At 44.3% G+C, this 26,983-nt stretch overlaps 1 protein-coding gene across 8 annotated transcripts in view; it reads left to right on the plus strand.

Moving 5' to 3' along the window:
* The window catches only part of STPG1 (sperm tail PG-rich repeat containing 1), a 49,632-nt gene that overhangs the window by 11,814 nt on the left and 10,835 nt on the right, over positions 1 to 26,983 (plus strand). For 7 of the 8 annotated variants that reach the window (XM_038531596.1, XM_038531592.1, XM_038531594.1 and 4 more), the window contains 5 exons: positions 2,257 to 2,375; positions 12,754 to 12,855; positions 17,132 to 17,302; positions 21,621 to 21,729; positions 26,028 to 26,193. In XM_038531596.1, coding sequence (XP_038387524.1) covers positions 12,853 to 12,855; positions 17,132 to 17,302; positions 21,621 to 21,729; positions 26,028 to 26,193 — 449 coding nt within the window. In that variant the 5' untranslated portion in view covers positions 2,257 to 2,375; positions 12,754 to 12,852. The remainder of the gene's footprint in view (positions 1 to 2,256; positions 2,376 to 12,753; positions 12,856 to 17,131; positions 17,303 to 21,620; positions 21,730 to 26,027; positions 26,194 to 26,983) is intronic. The other variant, XM_038531593.1, reaches the window with a different exon arrangement.

Genomic DNA, 26,983 nt, shown 5'->3' on the forward strand with positions numbered 1-26,983 from the left:
TATTTTCATATATTTTGCCCCTGTCTAACTTCTGTTTCCACAGGTAGGAGGGCAAATCCAGTCCCACTTTGGTTGGAAATGGAAATTCAGTTATCCAGAGTGGTTGTTGTGTTGTGTTTTGTTTTGTTTTTAATCTTATTTTTCTGGTTGTCTTCCTCAAGAGGGTTGCTTTCATGCATATTGTTCTACCACAGCCAGAAGCCAAAGTATTTGATCTTCTTTTGAGTCAGGAAACTTTTCTCCTTCCCCAAGGAGATGCCTTTCCTTTTACCTTAAAAAACAAAACAAAACAAAACAAAAACAGAGGCCCCCTTTCTTTGCTGTTTTTTCTGCAATCTCTTCCAGTTTCTCCATGGATTTTTAGAAACAAAAGCCAAGAAGACTTGCATGTGATGCTTTCTGATTTGCTCTCTCTCATTCCCCTTAAAGAAAAAATACAGAGCCATCCACCTACTAAATGAGGGTGGGAAGAGAAGGGAGGAAAGGAGTGAATATACCATATGTTTATCTCTCATATGTTTTCTAGCCCAACATTTATTCTGCTTCTTTGACTTCATCTTCAATCTGAGCAAATTGGGCAAGATTGCCACCTCCCCATTATTTCATGCATTGGTCTGTGTTGGGGAGGTCCTACTCTGGGTCAGACTCAGGAAGAAGTAGCACAGCTTGGAGCTTAAGGGCTGGGGCTCATTAGACCAGCTGTGTTCAAACCCTGGCTGTTTCACTTCAGGGCTGTGTGGTTTAGATGAGTAACTAAGCCTCAGTTTCCTCGTCTGTAAAGCTGGTTCATAATAGCACCTCCTGAGGGGGTCCCTGTTGGCATAGGGTTTCCCTGTCTGAAAAGCAGTTTTGTGTTTCCAAAAATTCAGAGACTAAGAAATGGGCCTTAAAGATAGTTTCTATGCAATGTCACCCCCATATCCTGCCACCTTTCTTTCCCTTATCTCTCTTTTTTCAACTTTTGCACACATTTTCTCTTTGAGGGTTCCCACTTGGGTGTTGAGATGATATGGCTCCATGTTGTGCACATCCTGCAGAGGCAGGATGGACCCCTACCCAAAATTTGGCTTGAATGTCAAGACCAGTGATGCCACATACTCAACAAGAGGATATGAGAAGGTTTATTACTCACATAATAAGGCTTTCTGGGGGGAGCAGGGGAGGCTTCCTAATCTGGCCCCAGAATGGCTGGAGAGAGGGGAAGGGAGACACACTTGGGGTTTTATTGTGGTTAGGAGGTGGGGTTGGAGTGAGGAAAAAGGATTGTATGGTTTGATCTTCTGGTACCAAAGAGAAGAGCCTCCAGGGCTTCTCATCTGTTTACCCAATGTGGGGCAGGAGGGGAAGAGGAAAGACTAAGACTTTAGAGCTGTCAGCATCCAACATCAAGACATGGAGTCAGATTCTATTACACTCTCAGGTGGGAGTTTGTGATTCATCTGCTGTGCAGAGAGTTGCTACCTGTGGAGACTTAAGAATTATCCCAACATGTGAGGCCTTCTCTCAGATGCAGGGAGGGGGAGGAGGAAAGCAGGGAATTTATATATCATTGATACATCACAACCCAGACATCTACAATTTTAAGTTGATTTGCTACCTGATCCCCTTATGCTTTTTACCCCGGGTTTGCACAAAGCAAAAATGTAAATTTACACTCGTCTTGCACAGTGCCAGGACAGCAAGCCCGTTTGGGATTTCCCTAACCTCTTTGGATTTTATGGCACTTTGCTGAGGTGTGAGTCTGGGCTGAGGATGAACACCCATCTCCTCTTCCTGGCTGCTCTAGAATGGTTTTGTGTCCCCTTTTGCATGGCAAGACTGTCTTCCCTGTCAGATCCCTCCTCTTCCCTGGGACAATATGCTTCAGTGATGTGACCAAGTCTCACTAGTTTAAGGGTTGAGGTGGGAGTGACGGGGGGCGGGGGGATAACCAATAAATTACCAAGAGGGAAAGAAAGTAAAGAGAATATTTTTTAAAAAGTAAGTTTCATGTTTATCTCCTGTCAAAAGACAACTTTCTCTTCTTTTCCATTTAAAATAAAACTTTAAGGGGCTCCTGGCTAGCTCAGTTGGTGGAGCTTGAGACTCTTGATCTCGCAGTTGTGAGTTCAAGCCCCGCGTTGGGTGTGGAGATTACCTAAAAATAAAATCTTGAAAAAAATAACAAAACAAAATAAAATAAAACTTTAAAATGCTCTTTGTTTTCTGGATTTGTCAATTCTCCATGCTAATTTTTATTTTGTTTCTATCGTTTAGGTTTTACTGCCGCATATCCAACACAATCCTCCATTCCTTTTAAAAGCCAGACTTCAACAATTCTAGAATCAGAAAAAAAGGGATTCAACAGTCAAGCCAAGAGATTTTATTATAAAAAGGTAATGACATCGAATAGAGACTCTTTTTTTTAAATTTATTTTTTATTGGTGTTCAATTTACTAACATACAGAATAACCCCCAGTGCCCGTCACCCACTCACTCCCACCCCCCGCCCTTCTCCCCTTCCACCACCCCTAGTTCGTTTCCCAGAGTTAGCAGTCTTTACGTTCTGTCTCCCTTTCTGATATTTCCCACACATTTCTTCTCCCTTCCCTTATATTCCCTTTCACTATTATTTATATTCCCCAAATGAATGAGAACATATAATGTTTGTCCTTCTCCGACTGACTTACTTCACTCAGCATAATACCCTCCAGTTCCATCCACGTTGAAGCAAATGGTGGGTATTTGTCATTTCTAATAGCTGAGTAATATTCCATTGTATACATAAACCACATCTTCTTTATCCATTCATCTTTCGTTGGACACCGAGGCTCCTTCCACAGTTTGGCTCTCGTGGCCATTGCTGCTATAAACATCGGGGTGCAGGTGTCCCGGCGTTTCATTGCATTTGTATCTTTGGGGTAAATCCCCAACAGTGCAATTGCTGGGTCGTAGGGCAGGTATATTTTTAACTGTTTGAGGAACCTCCACACAGTTTTCCACAGTGGCTCTTTTAGTCTGGCTTTGAGCCCCGCGGAGACAGGCTCACAAGTCGGGCTGGTGCAGTTATCACTGGGACCAGTAGAGGACAGTGTCACCCAAGGAGCCACAGCCTCTTCCCCACTTGGGTGCTCTGAATCCTGAGAGTGAGTTGGGGAGGGTATTAGATCCAGGGAGAACAGCGTCTGGACTTAGGGTGCCACTTTGAATGCAAAAAAACTATTTTTAAGAAGAAATGTATTTTAAAATTTATTATAAAAATATAAAATTCAAAAATTGCTGGTATATGAAGTAAAAAGTAAAAATCCTTTTCAACCCCCCCCCCCCCCCACCAGTTTCACTTCTCTTGACAGGAGAAGAGATATAAGGTTTTCTTCAAATAACACACTAGGAAAAAACAAAAAGAGTCAAATAAATTCTAAATGACCTATGTGATGAAGGCCCCCCTCCTCTTTTTAAAAAAGTTCCTTTAACTTCCTTTCTTATTACTGATCTTGTTTTTCCTCCGCCCTTACCCTCTTCCCCACATATTTCTGCGTCCCTTTTCCTCTTTGATCTGGAAAATTCTGCTTGGCTCCTGATCCTCAAGCAGCTTGGCCTTTTACTGGCTGAAGGCCCAAGGGTCTGACCTCCTCTCTCTCACCAGCAGGGGGCTGAAGCACCTCACAGTCATCCTTAGAGTCTTTTAACATCTTCCTTCCTTTATTCATTTAACCAAGATCTTTAGAATAACATCCTTTTGAAGGAGTCATCATCTCGGCTATCTTTGTCTGCATTCTGAAAGTGGTTTTGATCCCATAACCTACCAAGATGGTGGAGAGGGAAGGAGGAGATGTAGGTGCTGAAGGCAAGTGAGTCAGACAGGACTTGGGGGGAGGGCTGTTGCTCAGCAAGCCCCTTTGCCCCTCGGCCTGTTCCTGCTTTGTAAACAAGAGTGCTGAATGAGAGAATGTTTAAGTTCCTTTCACTTCTGACATTTTAGGATTCTGAGAAAGCAAATAATAAAGAATATAGTGTGTGTGTAGATGCATGCATGCACACACACACATTTTTAATTACTTGAAGGTTTTCCCCAAAGATGATAAATAAGATATTTGCTCAGGAGCTTTCTCTCTTCTTCCTCTAGTTTCTGGGTCTGTTTTAACTGTCCCTCTGTCTCTTGGGTTTGGTGTCACTTTTGTCAAGCCAGTGTCCATCTCTAGAACACTTGCAGTCCAACCTCCAATAAAAGTAATAGCAGCCACAATTTACTGATGCCTTCTCTGTGTGCAGTCACTTTTAGACCACATCTCTAATCCTCAGAACAATGCTAAAAAGGAAGGGTTTATTATCTTAATTTAACAGGAGAGGAAATTGAGGCTTAGGAAAGTTAAATGACCCACCCAAGGTCATATAGCACAGGGCTTGGCGCATAAGAGGCCCGACATAAATATTTGCTGAATCAACGTGGAAAGAATTAGACCTCAAACCCAAGTCTAGCTCACTCCAAAGCCTCATGTTCTTTCCACACACAACCACACCCCCTTTTGTGGCCTGCGAAGCCCTACATTTGATTTCTGAAAGTCAGCAGGTACGTTTCTGAATAGGCCTTAGCAAAACAGCCCAAGCTCAAGAGAGGGAAAGATGTCAAGCAATGTGCGTAGGCGCCATTCTACGTGATCTAATTCTGAAGACTGAAATCCTGAAACCGAAGAGGACATCATTTCGAGTTAGTGTTCTAGCTATTATTGCTCTTCAGAAAAGTTTCTGCTGAAGGAACCAAGGTGGCAGACAGCCAAAGCTACAGGCAGCATCAAATACAGAAAAGAAATCATTCAGAAGTTCGATTCGCACTTTCCACATGTAGTCAGCGTTGGTTTAACAACGTGGAAACTTTCAACTAAGCATTTGAAAGTCTTCTGTAAAGAAGGATGGAATTTTGTGGCAAGAGCATGGGATCTGTAAATCAGGTCCCTGTGCTCTGCCCCGTTGAAGAGCTGTGCATCCTTAGACTAGTCCCTTGGCTTTTTTTTTTTTTTAAGATTTTATTTATTTATTCATGAGAGACACAGAGAGAGGCAGAGACACAGGCAGAGGGAGAAGCAGGCTCCATGCAGGGAGCCCGATGTGGGACTCGATCCCAGGACTCCAGGATCAGGCCCTGGGCTGAAGGCAGCACTAAACCGCTGAGCCACTCAGGGATCCCTTGTCTCTTGGCTTTTCAGAACTTCAGCTTCCTCATCTGAAACATCAGAAAAATTTGGGCTGTATCATTTTTTAGGTTCGTCAAGCTATGAAAAGAGAGAGAGAGAGAGGGAAAACTTTCTTGTCCCGTGCTCATTATTCTCATTTTTCTTGAAGGAAACGGACACGGAGAAGTTAAAGATCTTGTTTAACATCACCCAATAATTTAGTGAGGCAATGCAAATTAAAAACAGATTTTAAAACTCTGGTGTTTCACCACCCTTCTTAGAACATTAATCATCCACACCCTGAGCCTGATCTCATAACTTGGTTGTATCCGCACAATAGTTCTGTGACCCATTTAGCACATCTTTAACACAGAGCATCGGTGTCTTGTGCAATGTGCGCTTACCTTATCAGTCCAACCTTGTGGGGAAACATTGCCCAGCTCGCATGCCCTGTATGGATCTGAGTCCTGGGTACAGGGAATCCTTCGTAGAACTTGGTGTCAGGACTGGCAGTTGGTGCTGCTAGAAATGAAGTCTGCTTCCCTGCACATTTTATGATTATTTCCAGATGTGTGGGTGACTCTGTGTGCATGAGGAGACATGCCTAATCCGGGACAGAATGTAGCCCAGGAGCCCGATGGACATTTTCTTCCTCCCCCTCCCTCTTTCCCATCTCCCTCTGGACGGTGGCCACTGCTTTCCAAGCTGTGTAATGCTAACAATATCTTCGCATCATTTTAAGAGCAAGGATGTTATAACAGGTAGGCCCTTGCTGGGGATGACTGTTCCGTGATTCTAAACCTGACTTATCCCTTCCAGACTTATATGAATGAATGCTGGTAGCGTGTGGGCACTGTATCTTCTAGATGGGTGCAATTTAAAAACACATGTGACATTTATATGTCGGGCCCAACAGTAAGTCCACCCTCCCACATGGTATATAGGCCTGTGTTTAATTTGTGGTGAACTTGTATAAAGTTAATAATATTTCACTTATTAACTTGGCAAGGCACTGGACCAGGGATATTTTACATGTCCAGGATATTTAAGTGAAAGGAAGTTCAGTCTGCAGGGACTGCCATGTTCAAGGGGATAATTACCCCAAGTGTACACTCAGCTGCATGTTTGAACCATAGTAGGGCCCTGCCTGACCTTTCTGCCCTGGAAGCCTGATTTCTCCATATCATCACTGGCACACCTCCCTAAGGAGACTGTAGTATATGTTCCTAGAAATAACAAACTCTTGGCTGGCACTGACCACATGCCAGGCACCCCTCGAAGACTTTTGCATTTATTAACTCATTTAATCCCCATAATAACCCTGTGAAGTGAGTCTTATCATTATCCCTGATTTCTACATAATGACCCTGAGACACAAAGAGGATTGAGTAACTTGCACAGCCAGGGTCAGGCAAGAGCAAGGATGGGCTCCTGGTTCCCAGACACTGTTCCCTGTGTCTCCTAGGGACGGAAGCAATGACACCTCCTCTGTGCTCTGACAGCTGCTCCTGTGCCCCTGGCCACCTTCTGCTTGGCCTGATGGTAGTAGGTGTGTACGTTGGGAAGTCCTGGGGTCATTGGTGTGCTTTCCTCACCCTAGCACCCCTCAAAAGTGCACAGAGCAAATGAGCCCCACTCTAGTCTGAACATTCATTGAGTCACGTAACACACCCCATCCGTCGTGCACGTCCATCCCACTCCTAGAACATGTGAGCTAACAGGTTGTGCTGTGTCTTCACACCTTAGCACAGGCTCTGGTCCGCAGGAGCTTGCCATATGTGTTTGTTGAGTTTTTGCCAATATTCCAGTTGGGGGATTTCAAGGGGCTGCTAATAAGCTGACACCAGATTTGAGCAAGAGGAGGGGTCTTAAAAAAGAGGAGCAGGGGTGCTCTCGGGGGCAATACCCTCAATAACCGGTGCTTCAAAAACGAGGGCTTGACTTCTCTTGTCTATGTTTGTAACCCAGCCTGCCAGGTCAGCTGTGGCCAAAGACCTTGGGCCCATTCTAATCTGGCTGGCGACCAGTGTCCTCACTGCGCTGGCTTCCTCACACTTACCTGAGTGACTCAGAAACAATCTCCTCAAGAGACTGCATCCCATTCTCCTGCTTGTTCCTTAGGGCTCCCAGAGAACTTTCCTTTCTGATGTCCTCCCCCATTCTGAACAAAAATGTGGTGTTTCCCTGCATGAAGGATGCTCCCTCCCTTTTCAGCTGTGATCAGAGGTGTGGGAACTTTGAGGCCAGACAGAAATATATGTGGGGTGAGGTAGGTGGGGAGAGAAAGCAGGGAGGGGGAAGGGCGTCTTACAAGGAACAAATCTGAGTCTGAGATAGTTTGAACCAGAAGGGCCTCAGTGGCCCTGCATCCCCAGAGTCAGCAGAAGGACCCTTTCTGTGATGGTGTCTCACAGTGAAGCCCACTGCTAGGCCAGGTAGAGGCAACACTGGTGCTCAACAGTGCTGCCAACTCCGGCCCCCTCTCCCTGGCTCCCTGGTGGATGCCTGAGATGAGGTCTGAAAACCACAGATCCTGACAGCCACCCCACACACCTCCTTGCAGGTTCACAGATGAGGGGCAGGAGATCCAGTAAGGGGATGTGCCCTGGGGACAGATGCCAGCTCTCCCACCGTGCAGTCAGTGCTGTCCTCATCACTTTGGCCACGTCAACCTGAGGGAAAGCTTTCTGGTTTCAACGAAGTCAACAAGATGGATGGACTCATTGTCCCAAGCCCCTAAAACTAGAGGCATTTGTACAAAAGAAATCGTTCCCTCAAGAGCCCTAAATCCCTGTGTGGTAAAACCAGTGGGTTAGCCATAGCACAAGGGTCTGCTTCCACCTCAGGCACGTCCTCTTCCTGTTAGATACTTCTAAGCCCTTCAGCAGACCCCTGATTTTCATTCATTCTGTGTGCTCCCGAGCAAAGCCAACTTGCCAGCCCCAAAATAGACCGAAGCAAGTTGAAATATCTTTGAAGAGTCAAAAGGCAGCTCTAGTGTGGTCTTTGGCCAATGATCCAACAGAGACTACGTTTCCCAAGCCAAGAAATGGATCAACAAACCACTGATTTGAAAGTATTAATTGAACAGAATTTCTGAAATCAGGGCTAGAACCTTCAGGCTCTATAAATGGCTCCAGGTTACTTCCCAGAGTAACCTGGAGTATATGGGTAACACTTCCTATAACCTATGGACATATCTGGGGTGAGGAGGTACATGCCCTGCTCCCTGTTGCCACTGCCTCATTGCCTGTCTAACCTATCCCAAGGTCGAGTGAACATAGATCTTTGTCCCACCCGTGGTACCTGCAGAGGCTGCCACTTGGGACTCTAATCCTTCCAAAGGGCTCTCAAAGTGCATTTCAACCAAATGTCACCTAGATATGTGTTGGGTCAAGGGGTGGGAGCACATCAACTCGTCCTCCCATGGTCACTCCCACTCTCTCAAGGTCTTTTACCCCCATGGGAAGGTTTGGCTCCATCGCAGCTGTCGTGGGCAATGCCAAGAGTAGTGGCCACACACCGGCGCTGCTCTCACCCTTCTGCAGGAATCGTGAATCAAACCCACTCAATCCTCACACTGTGGGAAGGCCTGGGAGACAACAGTATGGGATCCACATGGTCCTCTTGGCACTGGGCAGGCAGTCAGCAGACCTCAGTTAAATAGTTCTCTTCCCTTCTCCCTCACTACACCCATTTTTGCTTTGTCTGTTTATTTCGTTTTTGCCTTCTGGGGTGGTCTTGCCTAAGAAAACTTGATTTTGCAGCTAAGTTCACTCCAGTTGCAATCACTTGAATTCTTACTCCTGGGATCCACCCTGAGAGGTCTAAACTCACCCAAGTCACAAAAAGTCGTATGAACTGTTACCCAGAAGTGAAAGTTCTGGATTTTTATTGCCCTCCCAGCCAGCCATTCACCAGTTGCAGGAGAAAGCCTGAAGGCTCTGCAGTTGGAAGTCTCCCTCTGAAGAGCTTAAAAACCTACCTGCGTGTCATGGGAAGGCAGTGGCGCGCTGGTAAACCAGCTCTCCTCTCCACAAAGGAAAGTTCTGATTTACAGCATTTGCCAATTTCTGTGGTGTAAATACTCCCACCTTGCTTTCAATCTACCACCAGCAAAATCTCTGACATTCTAACAGTCACCCTCTCAAGCTGCCATGGGCCGACTCCAGCATAGTGCTGCCTCTTTTCAGAAATATCCTTAAGAGCGAACAGACAGTCCTCTCTCCCTCCAGCCTAAGAGGCGACAGCTCTCTTCATATTTGGCCTGGACTCGAACCAGTTTGCAACATAGCAGAAGTAAAACATGATCAAGGTCCGGTGGGGTTGCCAGAGTTAGCAAATAAAAACACAAGATTTCTAGTTAATGTAGAATTTCAGATAAATATCAACTATTTTAGTATAAGTATATCCCAAATATTGCATGGGATATACTTACACTAAAATAGCTTTTCGCTGTTTATCTGAAGTTCAAATTTAACTGGCAGAGTAGGAGGGACCAGCCTTGCACGTCTTGTATTTTATCAGGCATTTCTAGCTCCTCAGACACAGGTAGGTGCTGGGAAAGTTTGTGTGAACTGATGATGGCAAGTATTGAGTGTGGCGTAAACTGGAAGCTGGAGGTGCGTGTCTTCCTTTTTCACTATTTAAACCTGGAAGAGTTACATGTCCTGCTTCAGCTCTTTGACTTAGGGGCTCTTGAAGCTAAGAGACACCCAAAGTCATTGAATCCGCTTTGATTTACAAATGAGGAAACTGAGGCCCAGCCATGTAACTTGCTCAAAGTCATTTAGCTCTTAGCAGCATTAAGACTAAAATTTTCTGATTCAAAACTCAGTGGGATTTTTTTTCTTTTATCCTATACATTCTCATTTGAAAATCAGTTTGGTTTAGTAGGTAAGAGTAGACTCTGTACGTGTATTGGGGTGGGCAAAATGGGTGAAGGGAGTCAAAAGGTACAAACGTCTAGTTATAAATGTCATGGGGATGTAACGTACAGCATGGTGACTACAGTTAGCAATACTGTATTGCATTTTGGGAGTTGCTAAGAGAGATCTTAAAAGTTCTTAAAAGAACTAGGCTAGATCTTAAAAGTTCTCATCACAAGACAAAAATTCTGTAACTGTGTATGGTGATAGATGCTAACTGGACTGACTGTGGCAATCACTTTCCAGTGTGTACAAATATTGAACCGTTATGCCATATACACAAAACTAATATAATGTTATGTGTCCATCGCACCTCGATTAAAAAAAAAAGTAGATTTTGTACTAAGACCACCTGGGTTCAAATTCTGGCTCTGATAGTTTCTAGCCATGTGACCTTGGGACTTATCTCTTCCCATCTTTAAAATGGAGATTAGGGATGCCTGGGTGGCTCAGCTGTCAGGTGTCTGCCTTCGGCTCAGGGCACGATTTCAGGGTCCTAGGATCAAATCCTGCATCAGGCTCTCTGCTCTGTGGGGTGTCTGCTTCTCCCTCTCCCTCTGTCCCTCACCCCCACTAGTGCTCTCTCTCTCACTCGCTCTGCTCTCTCTCAAATAAATAAATAAATAAAATCTTTAAAATAAAATGGGGACTAAATGAGTTACTGCATGTAAAGTACTCAGAACAGTGCCTGGCACACAGTGAGCAGCTACTCAATAAATAAATGCTAAGCCCACAAACAGCCGCCTAGAAAAATCTCTTCCTTGTTTTTCTGTAGCTCCTTGAATCTGCTCCCTCGTGCCAGATTTCTTCTGAACTTGGCCTAGGGTGCTGGTGCACCTGCTTCTATTGCATGTCTCATGGCCTGCCCCACTCTCCCTGGTGATCAGCCCCCGCACTCTGCGCACCCCAAATCATCACCACCTACAAAGTGGGAATCAGCGTCCCTGTATCTACCTGCTTCGAGCAATGCTTAAAGGATTACACTGCATTTAAAATTCAGCACAGGGACACCTGGGTGGTTCAGTGGTTAAGCATCTGCCTTTGGCTCAGGGCATGATCCTGGGGTCCTGGGGATCGAGTACCATATCCGGCTCCCTGCAAAGAGCCTGCTTCTCCCTCCGCCTGTGTCTCTGCCTCTCTGTATGTGTCTGTTGTGAGTAAATAAAATCTTTAAAATAAAATAAAATTCAGCACAGAAGAACCTGTTAATCTCACTGATGGCCCATTCTTATACATTAAACCATAATCACACACTGCTCAGGCCAGACTGGAAAGTCCTGGAAGGCCCTGGTAGCACCTTAAGCTTTCTTTCTACCTTAAGGAAGGTGGTAGGGATGGTGGAGCCAGGATGAGCCTGGGTGGCAGAGGTTGAGACAGCAAGCTCTGCAATCGGGCTGCCTGGATTAAAATCTAGCCTCTGCCATTTACTACATGTGGACCAAATGTTTCTGGGCCTTACTTTCCTTAAAATGGACTTGATAACACCTCCCACTGCAAAGAGTTTGTGTTCATCATGTCCTTAGCACTGAATTCAGGGACTGCCACTTGTAGCAGTGGGATATTGGGCAAATTCATCTCCACTTGCCTCTGTGTCTCCATCTGTAAAATGGGAATTATAACTCCTTTTTTGTTGAAGGATTAAATGAAGCAATCTTTTTTTTTTGAGATTATATGTATTTTTAAATTTTTTTTAATTTTTAATTTTTAATTTTTTTAGATTATATGTATTTATTAGAGAGAGAGAGATAGTGAGAGAGCACAAGTGGAGAGGAGTGAGAGAAGCAGGCTCCCCACTGAGGAGGTAGCCCAATGTGGGACTCCATCCCAGGACTCTGGGATCATGACCTGAGCTGAAGGTAGAGGCTTGACTGACTGAGCCACCAGGTGCCCCCAAAATGAAGCAACCTTTGAAAAGCTCCTGGCATCAAGTAGGCAACCAGTACTCTCCAGACAGTAGAACATCCTTATCATTTCATGCCACTTGCTTGGCCAACATCTGTCAACATATACTCTCCCCCTGGTAGCTAGCCTGGGAAATGAGATGAAAGCTCAATTAACTGCAAAAGCAGAAATGGGCTTAGAAACCAAGCTTCTGTTTATTCCTCTCTATCATACCTGCATCATTTAGCATGTGAGCCTCACGAGCCTGCCTCTCTTTGTTTGAGAATTAGAAATGGTCTTGTTTGGGATGAAGATTGTTTTTGTTTCATTTTGCTTTATAAACAGAAACACTCCCTGATTTCTCTTCTGAGAGGTTGAGGAGGAAGCTGAGTCAGGTGGGTGCGGCTAACGTGAAATCGGTCATCATTCCCTCCCCTTGGGTTTGGCTTCCCCATTCAGCACACACTGACTTGCATATCAACCACACCGAGGATCCCATCTTATGCTTGTTTCTCTAATGGCATGAAAAAAACAACAGCATTCTTCTCGAATGCAGGGCGGCCTGGTAGAGAGAGCCAGGGCTTTGGGGGACCCAGACCCAGGCTGGAATTCCAACCCTAGCACTTGGTAACTGAGACAGTGAGTGGGCAGGTTAGGAAATGGTGGAGCCAGGCTATCACCCGTGAAGTGGTGGTGGTGCCTATCCCAGAGGATTACAGTGAGGCTTAGTGTTAATGGATATAAGACTTGCCAAAAAGCACAGTGGAAATGACACCCTGTTCTCTTCCTTCCAGGATGGTATCCCAGGTCCCGGGTTCTATGACGTCATTCACCAATCTCCAGTGTTCAACAATGTCTCATTGTCTAAGAAAGGGACATGCACTTTTCCCTCTATGGTGAGAACCCCTTCCTTGAGTAAGGCCACTAGCGGATCAGTAATTTCCTTTCTTCGTTGCATAAACATGCATTGGACATCTGGTCCCTTCTCTCCAAAGGCCATGGTTCTAATTAGGAGAATAACTACTGCCTCAGGTGTCATGCAGGTAAATTAGAGCCTGGGTCTTTTAAGTCATGCCCCTCCCCCACCACTGCTACCTCCACCAGTGTGGGAAGAGGGGGGGAAGGAATATATAGGACCTGATCATCCTTGTCAATTTTGTCATCATGAAGTGGGCTAAGCAGATGTTTTCCTGAGATTTTGAGGCACTAGGAAAAAGATCTCGCCTTAATATGATGTTTTATACTGCTTGGTCTAAATTGGGTTATTCAAATTATTGAGAAATCTGCTGGGAGCAAAATGAGAGCAGGCAACAGGCTGAAATGTAGTGATCTTCCTCCCCTCTCTACTTCCATTCTTGTAAGAGATTGGTCTTTATCTTTGTGAATGGCTCTAAGAATCAAGGAGCTATATGAAATGCCAATGTCCCTGGCCAGACTTGGGCAAGGATTTGTTGTTGTTGTTCTTGTTCTTAATTTGAGTATTTATAAATTGACCAGAAGAAGAGATACAGAAAGGGGAAAGGGATCAAACTGGGGTAAAACTAGCTGAGGTAGGAAAGTGAAAAAGAAAGCAAACACAAACTAGCAGCAACAAAACACATATGCCATCTGTCTCTTTAAAAATTATAAAAATTATAATAATCTCTTGCAAAGATGTACTATAATGCCTGACATTGGAACTGATTTCAAAACAAAACAAAACGCCACACAAAGGGCCCATTTAAGACACACTGAATGCAGCCGCTTACTGGAATTTGACTTTGGCAGAGCTGACTTTGGAGCTAGCTCTAGTCTCAGCAGAGACGTGGACGTCACACATGCCCTTAGTGAGCTCACAGAACAACCATGCCTCTGCCTCTTTTTCTGCCCCAAGCCCTGCACATAAAGAGACCTGAAAGCAATCAGCAACAGAAGTGCCATCTCACAGTCTTGGCACAGGAGACAAGACTTAAGACCTGAGCCTGACTCAGCTGAGGATTCTTGATGTGACCTCAAGCACGTCACCCTTCTGTGTCCCAGCTACCTCATAAAAGTGGAGACTCCCTGGAGGCTCTGGGCAATGAGTGAAATGCCCTTTGAAACTGCAGAGTATTGTAAACATGTTAAATATTATGAGTGTTACCACCTGAGTCACAAACAAGACCTCCTGCAACTCCTAGGTTCTCTCTCTGAGAAATTCTCTGCCATACAGTGAGTGGCACTGCCCATTCCTGCTTGGTGCCAAAGAAGGGACAAAATTAGATCACACAATCAACTCCCTACTAGGCTTTGCGGGCAGTAACTTTCCAAACGACGAGGCTGGGCCGTCTGGAGGAGAAGAGGCCCAAGGGAAGGTCCGAGTATTACAGAATCTAATCAAGCCTGTCAGGTCTTTAAAAAAAATTCAGACCAAACCCAAAAGAAAGCAGACATTAAGTTGTGCAGACTTCCCCTCCCTGCTTTGATGGATGGAATTTATATTTACAGACACTTAGGTTCTTATAACCAGCCTGCGGTGGCCAAAGGAGATCAGTTAGGAGACCCCACATCTTCCCTACTTCTTTTCCACACCGATGTGAATTTCATGCCTTCCCCCCCCCCCCCCCAACCCTTGGTGACTTTCACATGTGGCACTTCCTCCATTTCTGGATCTGAGGACTCTGAGTGTATGAAAAGTAACCCTCATCAGAGAAAGATCTGCCTGACACTGGTATAGCCAGGAGGAGTGTGATTGTAGATGAGGCTGACCAGAAAACTCTGTGGATCTATAAATTCTAGAAACTTCCTGATGACTGTTGTCACCACTACACCCAACCTTTGTAGTGGATCTGTCATCTTGCTAAGTCCAAATAATTTAAAGAGCTTCATTAATGTATTCTAAATCTTTGCTCCAGGATTATTCATGAGGCTGACAGGAGGTTAAATGAGGCAAGTGGGAGGAGACTTTCATGGCCTTTCTCTATTTGCATGGTGGCAGGAGTGGTTCTGGAAAAATTAGTAGGTGCTGGAAAGAGGTTCACGAATGCCAGCATTGCGGCCAGATTGGAGCCTACAGGCCCGGCAATTAAAAGAAAGTCAAGGGGTGGGGAAGGTTGCATGAGTGAGTGTTTTTTTGTTCATCAGTATTCTGAGACAAATTCTATTACAATGCTTTATGAAACTTTGCCTCCAATGAACAATTAAAGCAGGTTTTTTCCCCCAAAAGTGTGTTATTAGGTATTCTAGGCCAAAGAGATTCTATGATTTAGTAAGTTTCAGAAAAGTCTGGTTATGTCAAGTTAGGCTTGTTTATTGTAGGATTTCTCAGGGTACTTAATATGATGGTGTGTATTATGAATCTTCAAAGTGGGAACACGCTATGAGGCTTCTCAAGTTTATTTGGCTTTGGAACTCTCTCCCTGCTTCTGCCACCACCAACACTAGTTTATAGAACTGGTATGCCAAGAAACACTTTGGGATATAGTGCTTTAGAAAAACGTGCTTGCCTCATCTGTTGGGTGAGTCAAGATAGACATGCTACAAATGGTACCACCAGGGATGGTTTCACCTTACCAGCCTCCTTCTATGGAAGTGAAAAGGAAAGATGTGCCTATCCCATTGGACAGCAGAGAGAGAGAGAGGGTAGTGATTCTCCTTGAACTAGAACATCCCAGAGTCATTTATCAGCTGCTCATCTTGTAAATGAAAACATGTTTATTCCTTTTGACTTTTCCTCTTTAAAATGGATATCTAATTTATATCATATAGTGGGGGCAGACTGCCTGGATAATAATGTTGGTTCCACCCTCAACTAGCAGACAAGGTCCAGTGTCCTCATCCAGAAAGTGGGGATAATCATCATATCCACTCCCCAGGTTTTTTATGAGGATTAAGTGCCACAATCCATGGAAAGGACTCAGTTAACTATTGCCCCAAATGCAAAGGCAAAGAACATACAGGGCAGGGGTGACCTTACTTCTGGGAACATCAGTGAATCCTGACAATTGGGAGAAGGCCGACTTGGAACTTGATCCTGGGTTAGACTCTGAACAGCTGAGACTCTGGATGAGAACACTTTGGCCCCTGGGAGCACATCCACCCGTATGCCATCCGTGGTCCAAATAGTGAGAACCACTGCCACCGAGTGCAGGGTGAGGAGCTGGTGGGGGTGAGAGCTAATGCCTTCCCATAGCCTCGCCCACTTTCTGTGCTTGTTTAGCAATTGACCCCTATCCAGCTGAGGACACCTGGGACGATGTTCTCAAGCTTTTAACCATAAAATAATAAGAATTTTTTGTTTGTTTGCTTTATCAGACTCCAATACTTGCCATACTGTCCTAGTGTAAAGTGATGTTATCACTTAGTTTCTATGGCTTTTGCCCATTTTCATTTGGCAAACATTGATTCTGGTGTTGTGTTTTTTTTTTTTTTTAACCTGAAAATAATTTATTATGGCTTCCTGGAAGGAGTAAGATTGGTTTTACTGAAACAAAAATACTGTAGGGTTCTGTGAAATCAGCAATTAGGGGGCACCTGGTGACTCAGTCAGTTAAGCATCTGCCTTCAGTTTAGGTTATGATCTTAGGGTCCTGCAATCGAGCCCCTGCTCAGTGGGGGGGTCTGCCTCTTCCTCTTCCTCTGCCCCTCCCCCTGCTTATGCTTTCTCTCTCAAATAAATCTTAAAAAAAAAAAGAAATGAGCAATTAGGTGGAAGGTAGGAGGCATGTGTGGACGGCAAGTCCCATCGACCCTTGTGCCTTTAAGACATTAGAAGCAAACCTATTATTTAAGCAATTCAGATTACTTAATCTTAGAAACAAGACATGAGGTTTTACTCAGAAGGAAAGCCTTGGCTGCAGGAAGAAAGTCTAAAGCTTCCCATCGTATAAATTACCCAACAGCTGATGAGTCAAGTGTAAGTGGCCTGAAACGGGATTGGGTGGCAATGCATTTATGGCAAAATTATTTTTGCCAAGTCCCAAATGTAAGATGAATAATTTGAGTTAGTTTACAGAAGTTAAAACGGGTCAGAACTTGCATTCTCAAAGAGCAAATCCTCAAAGCCTGAGGTCAGTTTATCATTGTTACCTGCTAGAGTTTCAGCTTTTGCAAAATCCTTTTAGACCTGGGGCTGGACACTATCCCTTTGACATCTGTCCTGTAGAGCCAAGGGACTATGGGAGAGCATTGATTCCTTTGGCTTTGTCCTTGCAGTGTGCCCGACTGGACACCATCATTTCTAAATCCCCTGCAGCGAACACATACACTATCCCATCACGTTTTGTCTCGAAGAAAGACTTCAGTAATTCCTGTTCCAGCATGTTCCAGTTGCCAAGCTTTGCAAAAGTCCTCAAATTTGAAACTCCTGCACCAAACCATTACAATGTAAGAATGTTGCATATGCTTCTCAAATACATATTGAATAAATGCTTTACTAAAATAAATGAAGGTGGGGTTGGGGGGAATGCTTTGGGAAATAGCATTTTAATTCAACTGATAAACCAGTTAACACTGGTTGACTGCCTAGTGGGTACATGAGGCTGTGCATGGCTTTATGGAGAATTTGCAGAACCCAGAGAAAAATGTGAGCAACACGGAGGTCAGTGGGAAGCAGTGGGAAGACCACACCCTGGAAAATCCTCACTATAATCACTCCTATCACAAGACTTTTCTGGGACAGTTTTCTTATCCATAATAAGTATATTATTTCCCACTTTATTTACAGTCACCATCCATTTACTTTTAGGTCTTATAGGGAAAGTAAATTTCCATATTTCCATATTGGAAATTGTTTTTTTAACATAATGCTCCGCCAGTTACAATCACTCTGTAGTCATGGAGGGAGAACAGTATGATTAATGGTTGAGAGATGGAGTTGGATTGAAATGTTGACTCTGCCTCTTTGTAACTGCGTGGCTCTGGGCAAGTCCCTTTAGCTTTCAGGACTCAGGTTATTGATCTGCAAAATGGGGAAACGTGTCCACTTCATAGTATTAATGCAGATGTTAAATTAAGTCATCCAAGCTGAGTTCTTAGCCCAGCCCCTGACGCACAAGGATTCCGCCATCAGTGGAGACACCAAATGTCTTTGGGGAAATCACGTTACCTCTTGAGCCTCAATTGTAAAATGGAATCAATTATACTCGCCCTCTAGGGTTATTATAAAAAGCAAATGAGGCAACAAATGTGGAAACACTCTAAAATACATAAGAAATGAATTGTATGGAAGGTATTTATATTATTATGACATATGACAATATTTTGGTCTTAGAGTACATCATTTTTAATTTCCTTTTTCTTTTATAATACTTATAAGTAATAGTTGTTTTTCTGACTGTAAAGACCCTGCCTGAGATTGATCCAATCAATTATAATGTGCTCAAAGCGATATACCTACCTGCTAGGCCAGCACAGTCCAACAGAAATATATTGGAGCACATACATCATTAAAATTTTCCCAGTAGGAATATTTTTAATAAATAAATAAAATAAATAAATGAATAAATTTTCCCAGTAGCCACGTTTGAAAGTAAAAAGGAACAGATAAAATCAATTTTAAGAATATATTCTACTTAACCCAATATATTCAAAATATTATTTCAATATCTAATCAGTATACAAATAAATTAATGTTTTACATTCTTTCCATCTATCTTTACAATCCAGTGTGTATTTTATACTTTCAGCACATCCTGATTTGGACCAGCCGTGTTTCCAGTGCTTGATAGTCAATGGCTGCTATATTAGAGAGCACAGCTCTAGATAGTCTATGCCTGGGATAACCAGCGTCTGAAAATAATGATGATGGTGATGATGGTGATGATGATGATGATGATGATGATAAGTAGTTTTCAAGGCCTCTGTGCTTTTCTAAGCATTATGTATTCAATACTGTATTTAATATTCACAAGAGTCCACGGAAGTGGGTTATCTTTTTTTTCAATTCACAGAAGAGGAAGCTGAGCTCAGGGAAGGGAAGGGATTTGCCCTAATTTACCCCACTCAAAGGGACTATTTGCATATCAGTGAGCACAGGTGGATGGCTGAGATAGACAGCTGGAAAGTGATCACTCATCATGTTCCAGCCCTGCTGGATCTCCCTTCGTGGATCCTGTGGTTACTCTGTCCTAGACCAGTGATATAGCTTAGATTCTGGTAGGGAACTCAAGACAAAACTGGTAAACAGGCAAGCAAAATCATTACAAACTATGGCCAGCTTTGAGGCAGACAAATAGTTGGAGCCTGAGAGATAGAATATGTGGGGGTTGACAGCATTGTGTACTTTAGATTGGGTGGTCAGAGAAGGCTCTGAGGCTGAGACCCAAGAATTGAAGGAAGAGCCAGAGTTGAGGGAATAGCAGGTGCAAAGGTCCTGGGACAGCAAGCAGCTTGAGCCCTGGGGAACTACAAGGAGGTAGCTGGAGTAGCATTAGCTAGGAGGAAAGGGGATAAGGGGAAACCAGATGGGTAGGCAGGGGGCAGTTCATTCAGGACCCTAAAAGCCCTGGGAGGGATCTTTAATTTGGTTCTCTGTGGGAAGCCTTTGAGAAGGATGACATCATCTGATGTACTTTTTCAACAAGCCCTCTCCAGCAGTCATAAGCAGAATGGACCACAGTGTGGGTAGAGTAGCTTTTGAAAAACTAGTTCGGAAGCTGTTATGCTAACAGGAGAAAGGTCAAGGCCTGGTCCAAGAAACTGATAATGATGGTCCTTGGCCGCTGCACCCTTGCTATTCCTGAGAGAGGTAGTTAGTGTTTCATGCATCTGCTTCCCCAACCTCCTCTGGGTGTCTCCACCTGGCATCGTATGTATCTCCAGTGTCCCACACAGATCCTGGCAATAAATGCTTATGACATTGAAGGAACTATCCCCCGAGGTATGTGGTTGTTAAACTAGAAAAGACCATTTCCCAAGTCAGAGCTCAGACCTTCTGCCAATGCATCCATTTTAAGTGCATGGTTTTTGTGGGTTATTGTTTTCATGTGACTGTGAAAATAATTCATGCTCTTCATAAAATATATCCACGCATTTTAGAGGCTGATGAACCAGAAAAATAGAATTCTCTTATAATTCTGCCCTCTAAAGCAACCCACCATCAAAAACAGGTGCAGTTTCTTTCAGTCTCTTCTTCCCCCCATCCCTACCTTCAGCATTAGGATTACACTATCTGCAGTATATGTGCATTTTCTACTCAACTATATCTTGGATTTTTTTTTCCCATCATGATACAGTAAACCTGCTTCATTTTTTTTTTCAACCTGCCAGTGGAGCTAGCTGACTGTTTTCCTCGTCTAATGGTGAAATCTTCCAGTGACATGCACTCGAAGTATACACAAATGCTCCCTCCTTCAGTTGTTTTTCTGTCTGGATGAGGAATAAGGCTGAAATCGTGTTTTGTCTACAAGAGGCTTTTTTCAGACCTAGAGAACAATGGTTGAGTCAACTGGCAAGAAGCAGAAATGTGATAATCCTGTTAGCCACACTGCAGGCGAGGTCAATCAGGGCCTTTCTTTTGCCTTTGCTTACCTCGATCCCCCACCTCTCTATTTGAATCCTTTTTCCCCATACTGTGTTATTACTTCCTCTCCGGCAACCTGGCTCCTGTCCCTCTGTCCAGTAATTAGCCTCCTCCATCTGATGTTTTTGTTTGCCCTCCCTGCACGCATTCTAGCCATTAGGACCCTGGGAAAAAGCTAAATTCCTCCGCGTTTGTAAACACAAAATCAAAATGCCATCTGCATTTCTTGAGAAACATTTTTTTTGACAAAGGAGTATCTCAGAAAAATCAAACCATCCTGGCCCCAGCAAATAGTTTCACTCATTCAGTAAATATTCTTGGTCACTGCATTCACGATTTTTATTGCATCTTTATCTAATGAATACAAGGGACTGACTGCAAATTGGTATTTAAAACATTTATGATTCACATATAGCAGAAGAATGATCTCAGGGTTCTTTTTCTCTTTTTTTTCCTTCCTCTCTCTCTCCTATTGTTTTTAGAGTGCCAAACATGCTGTATATTGCATGGATCAGTCAAAATTCTTAATTTCTGGTCAGTCCAGAAAAGTCGAGACGAGGGAGTGTTACAGATCTGATCATAATCTTAAATTACATGATGTCCTTGTGAGCCCCAAATCTTGCATTTGTCGGAGGGCTGTTTGAACAGTAAGGAATCAGGGTGGGGATATGTAGGACTAAGTGTCCTGAAAGGAATAAAAGTCATAGAAAAAATAAGGAAAACAATGTGCACAGTCAGTGTTATGGACTTGAAAAAAAGACACTGTCCTATAGGTGATGTCTGTTGACTGCTGGGGTTACCTGATGTGTTTCACGGGTGAGAAACCCCAAGTTCAGAGAAATTGAACAACTTGTACAGGATCACGCCCTGTGTGCGGCAGACACAAGCCTGGCAACCAGCTCTTCCGGGCTCTCTTCCCAGCACCGTCCTCTGTGCCATGTGGGGTGACCAGACCTCTGCTGGCGATCACAAACTCCTGGGCTACTCTGGCTGGGGTGATGGTGAAGGCATGGTCAGGATGCAGGGAGGGTGGGTGGCTTTTCCACTCGTGTCTGTTCATGTTCTGAGGACAGGTTTAAATGTGATATTTTACCCCAATGTGCCACCTGTCCAGACCTGATGACAAAGAAAGGGAAGGTGTCGGACACACCATGCTTGAACTCTCCCTCTTCCTCTTCCCAGGCCTCTGTCTCTTGCTGCAAGCAGAGAAACAACGTCTCTGCCCGAGCCGGGTTTGTGTCCAAAACCCAGAGAGGATTTTTCACTATCCCTGAAACAGGACCTGCCCCAGGTAAGCAGCCACCCTGCACACTGGCCTTGACCTAAGGTTAATGTACCAGAGCTGCTCTGCGGGGCACCATTGCTTCATTGGGAGTCTCTTTGGAAGGAGTTATGCTTTGTGGGGAAAGGGGACATTGGCCAGGTGTTGAACAAAAAGGAGAAAGCTGAGGAGAAGACCTGGTCTCCCTCTTAAGAAGAAGGAGGGCTGCTCTAGAGATGGCCCCCAAAGCAGCCTGTTGGCCTCCTCTTTCATGACCAGACATACCCACTCTGGGCCACCAGATGGGGAAGCAGCTTCTCACCCCAAGTGTGCACATTCGCACGCCCCAGGTGTTGTCACAGGCCACCGGGGGCGCTCAATGCACTACTGAGTGTCCAAATCCTTCCTTTTCTCCTTAGCCTGGAGGTGACTTCACCAACTAGTCACCCAACAGGGGAAGATGGCTCCATTTACTGAGTGCCTACTCCGAGCTAAGCATTTTCCCTGTAGTCCCCACACATCTGTCTTCCTTGGTCTGTACGCTTAGTCCTGTGTTTCAGGTGAGGAGAGGGGGCTCAGGGAGTGGAAGTGGCCTGCTCAGCATCACACAGCGAACGGATGGCAGGCCTAGGCCTAGAGGTGTCTGACTGAGGCCACTGTTGCCCCTGTCAGTCCACAGCAACTTCTGAAACTGCCCCAAGAGCTGGCCAGCAAGTGTCTCCCTCCCCGGGCTGGGAGAAGTATTGCTCTGTCCTCTTCTCTCAGACCTGCTCCCCACTTCCAGCCTCACTGAAAGGTTTCCAGAGGGCCAGGCAATGCTGCGACCTGGCACTCTGGGAGCCCTCATCAGAGCAGACCTTCCCAATGGGTCCCCTCTCCCTCCCCCCAGGGAGTCTTGAGCCGGAGCTGAGGGGAGGAGCAGGGAGGGTTTGCAGGTACAATCACACCTCTTGGAGGCGGGTGTGGATAAAATTGCAGTGCATGTTGGATTTCACCAAATCCAGATTAAAGTTGAGAAGATCAGTCTGAAGCTGAATAACAAAACCAGCCCTAATTAGGAGGCTAAGCCCTGGCTAAAGCTCCCCTGCCTTGCATCATCATAGGCAAAGCCCCACCTTGTTTGTTTATACAGAACAAAGCCCACATCCCTGGAGTTTGGCCTGAGGCCCTGTCAGGGAGCCCCGGGACGTGGGCACCTTCCCAGCCAGCCACAGGTGCCCACTCCTTCCCAGAGGCTCCTCAGGAGCCGCTAGTCCCTTGTAACAGAGCAGGAGGGGAGAGGTGGCCGGTACCCAATTCAGTTAAACTCCTACTGTGTGCCAGGGGCTTTACAGTTCTCATCAAATGATCTCCAAACCCTGTGGAGTGATTGGCCAGCCCGCCATCATGTGCTCAGGGTGAGCTACTACTATTATTGGTCCCCATTTTACAGGCTAAAGTGACACTTACGATGCAGGTAACTGGCCCAGGGTCCCATGGGTGGATTTGCATCCAGGACCCTCCCAAATGCCCACCCAAAACTTGCCTGGGGAACCTGCCTCTCTCCGATAAACAATCAGCTTTGACCTCTCTGAAATAACTCTGGTTGTTTCTTCTCCTGCTGGTGGAAAACAGATGTGGAACTGTGATGGGCATCCCTGCTGGGTCCCTGTCCCAGCTGCTCTGAGGGCCCCTGCTCAGGGGCTGAGGGCCAAGACTGACCTATGTTCAACTCTGAGCACAAGGCTCAGCTTCACACATTTGCTGGTGGGATTTTCTAAAGTTTACATTTGCCAAGCACATCACGAATGTCCTCCTCTCTATTTTTCCTTAAAATAAAAAAAGGCTATTAGAATAAGGGGAAGAGCCTCTGTTAAATATGGGTTATAGAAGGGGAATTGCAGTATGAGCTCAACACCATGTCGTCTTCCAGCCACACTCAGGAAAAGACGAGAAGGAAATACACCAGAGCTTACCTTTGGTTCTTGGGTCATAGGAGCATGAGTGCCTTTTTTTTTTTTTTTACCTTGCTTCTGCTTTTCAGCATTTGATAAGCATTGCTTTAACCTTCCTGTGGAAGGTTTCTTTCATGAATGAATGTGTGTGTGTGTGTGTGTGTGTGTGTGTGTATACACACACACACACACACACACACTGCGAATGAGATATATATGTGTATATATATGTGTGTGTATATATGTGTGTATATGTGTGTATATATGTGTATATATATATGTACACACACACATTCATTCATGAGAGAAAAAGAAACATAATAAAAGAGATGTATACCAATATTACAAAAGCTGCTAACTGGACATTACCTTTTTTTAAACTTAAGCATACATTGGAAACCTCTTTTCATGTTATTAAAAACTTCCTAAGAATATAATTTTTGAAACAGATGTATGGTATTCCATTGCGTGATGGTACCAGACGTTAAGGAACAGATGGCTTCTTTTTTTTTTTTTAAGATTTTATTTTTTTATTCATGGGACACAGAGAGAGAGAGAGGCAGAGATACAGGCAGAAGGAGAGCAGGGTTCCTGTAGGAAGCCTGATGTGGGACTTGATTCTGGGACTCCAGGATCACGCCCTGAGCCAAAGGCAGGCGTTCAACCCCTGAGCCACCCAGGCGTCCCAACAAATGGCCTCTTATTGGAAATGTAAGTTGTTTTAAACTGGTCACTAATATAGATAAAGAGGCAGCAAACATCCTTGTAGCTCACAGCTTGTGTACAATCAAGAATATGTCCTTATATTAATTGCTTAAAGTGAAATTGGTAAGTCAAAAGTATGTAAAATATTTTTTAAAAAAATTTTTTCCATATTGGTGACCAAATTGCTCTTCAGCAGAGAGGTAATTTATCCTCCTGCTTCTGTGAGGCACCTGTTTCTCTTCACCTTTGCCACCACTGGGTGTAACATTTAAATAGAATCTTGCAAATATGTTTCTTACTAACACCCCGTATTGTTGTTTTCAGTGCTTTTGCAATAGAAAAGTAAGTTTTATTTAGAACAAAACCAATCATACAATGTTTAGAAAACTTGAAATATTTTCCTCATACATAATGCTACCAGTTTTCTGGGTTCCCACCCATTCTTATTTAGAAGTACCCATTGGTATGTAGAGGTCATCATAGTAGATAGGAACTTTTAGGCATTATTTTCACTCACCTTTATTTTCAAAAACATTGCCATGTGGCTTTATGGTCTTCATATTTATCATGGCCAGGGCTGATGTTCCCCTAGACTGGGCTACTGTTCCCATTGCAGTGCCCCTGGTCTTGGACCTTCAGGCCACTTACCCCTTCTCACACTGCAGCTGCTGCTGTTGTGTGCATCTCTATGCTTAGAGCTTTTCCTGAATGTTGAATAATTTCCTTAGTTTCTGAGTAATGGGAAGGCTGGCTGGGTCAAAGGGTCTAGAAATCCTCAAGGCTTTTGCTCAGTACTGCTCTTTGCGCTCCAAAACGCCTACACCCACTGACAGGGCTCCCGGCAATTTAGAGGTGAGATCGCCTCCTCTTCCCCAGCCAGGGCCATTCTCTTCCTCCTTGAAGCCTTATGCACAGCTAAATTAATGATATTCTCTCACAGTTTCATGAAACAGGGCATGGTGGGAAAGCATGGGCTTTGAAGACGGGAAGCCCTGGGTCCACATAGTAGGTGCTCCACAAATATTCGTTGATTGCAGAGTAGTAACTAAACAACTACTATGTGCCAGGAACTTAAATATTAGTCGACTATCCTAACCACCCTGTTGTTGGTAAAATTATTCTTACCTTATAGAGGAGGAAGCTGAATTTAGTTCCCAGTTAGATGAAATCTTCTTGGCAAATCATCCAGTATCTCCGAGTCTCCATTCCCTCCTCTTTTTTTTTTAAAGATTTTATTTATTTATTCATGAGAAACACCGAGAGAGAGAGAGAGAGAGAGAGAGAGAGAGAGAGAGAGAGAGAGAGAGGCAGAGACACAGGCAGAGGGAAAAGCAGGCTCCATGCCGGGAGCCTGACGTGGGGCTCGATCCCAGGTCTCCAGGATCACACTCTGGGCTAAAGGCAGCACTAAACTGCTGAGCCACCCGGGCTGCCCCATTTCCTCCTCTTTAGAATGGAGGTGCCAACTACCCATCTAGCTGGGCTGCTGTGAGCATTACGTGAGCTAAGTATATGATGCACATGGCTTATGTTCCCTAAAGGGAGAATGTGGTTTTTAGCCCTTTCTATCAGACTATTGTGGGGTGATATCACTTTGTAGATGCTAAATGTATTCTTAGGCATGAGATACTGCTTTTCATTTACTTGAGAAGAGTTCCTTATTCTGTTTTAAAATGTCTTTCTTCTTAGGGCATTACAATATCAATGAATCCCTTGTGAAGCAGTCGCCAAAGGTATTAATGTCTTGTTTTAAATCAAAAACTGAACGTGGATCACAACTGACATCAACAGGCCCAGGACCTGGTTATTACAACCCCAATGATCACACCAAAATTCTGAAAAAGACTCTTATCCTGTGAGTCCTGATTATTCTGACCATTCTTTTGAAAGGTGGCTCTGGGGAAGGACCCAACATAAGCAGAAGAGGAAGGGGTGTCACTGGTTGGCAGGACAGAGTTCCAGGTTACTCTCCACCCTCATCGACATAGTAGGTGCTCAATAAATACTTACTGAATGCATAATGTTTATTGAGCAACTACTATGTGCCAGGAACTTAAGATCTTACTCAACCATCATAATGACTCTATTGTAAGTATTATTATTCTTACTTCATAGACTAGAAGTGAGGCTGAGGGTTTGCCTGTGTGCACACAGCTAACTTGAAATGCCACTGGGAATCAGGCTCAGGACTGTCTGGATCTTTCCACATCCCCCATGATGTTGTGCTATCCTGGCACTGACATTATTCTATTTTTATAACATAAAATCTTTACTGGGGTGGTAGGATATACAGCAGCATGGGGGTGTCAAAGTTTTGTACTGATAGGTTGAAAGTCTAGACATTGGAGTTGGTTGGACCCACTGGATGTGAATTTGAGCTATGCTGTTTTCATGCTGTGTGACCTTGGGCACTGTTCTAAGTCTCTGAGTCTCCATGCTCTCCTCTGTGAAGTAAAGTAGGGATAATTCATGCCTCATAGTGCTGCTTTCAGATTTTATTATATATGTTTGGCATGTAGTAGGTACAAATGGTAATAATATTAACACAAATTTAAAAAGTGAAGATGGGGATTTGTGTTAATATGTTTAATATCCTATGCATTGAATATTACTTTCACCAAACAGGTTCAAGAACTTGCAGGTCT

This window comes from Canis lupus, chromosome 2 (assembly GCF_011100685.1).
Source record: "Canis lupus familiaris isolate Mischka breed German Shepherd chromosome 2, alternate assembly UU_Cfam_GSD_1.0, whole genome shotgun sequence".
Classification (NCBI taxonomy): Eukaryota; Metazoa; Chordata; class Mammalia; order Carnivora; family Canidae; genus Canis; species Canis lupus.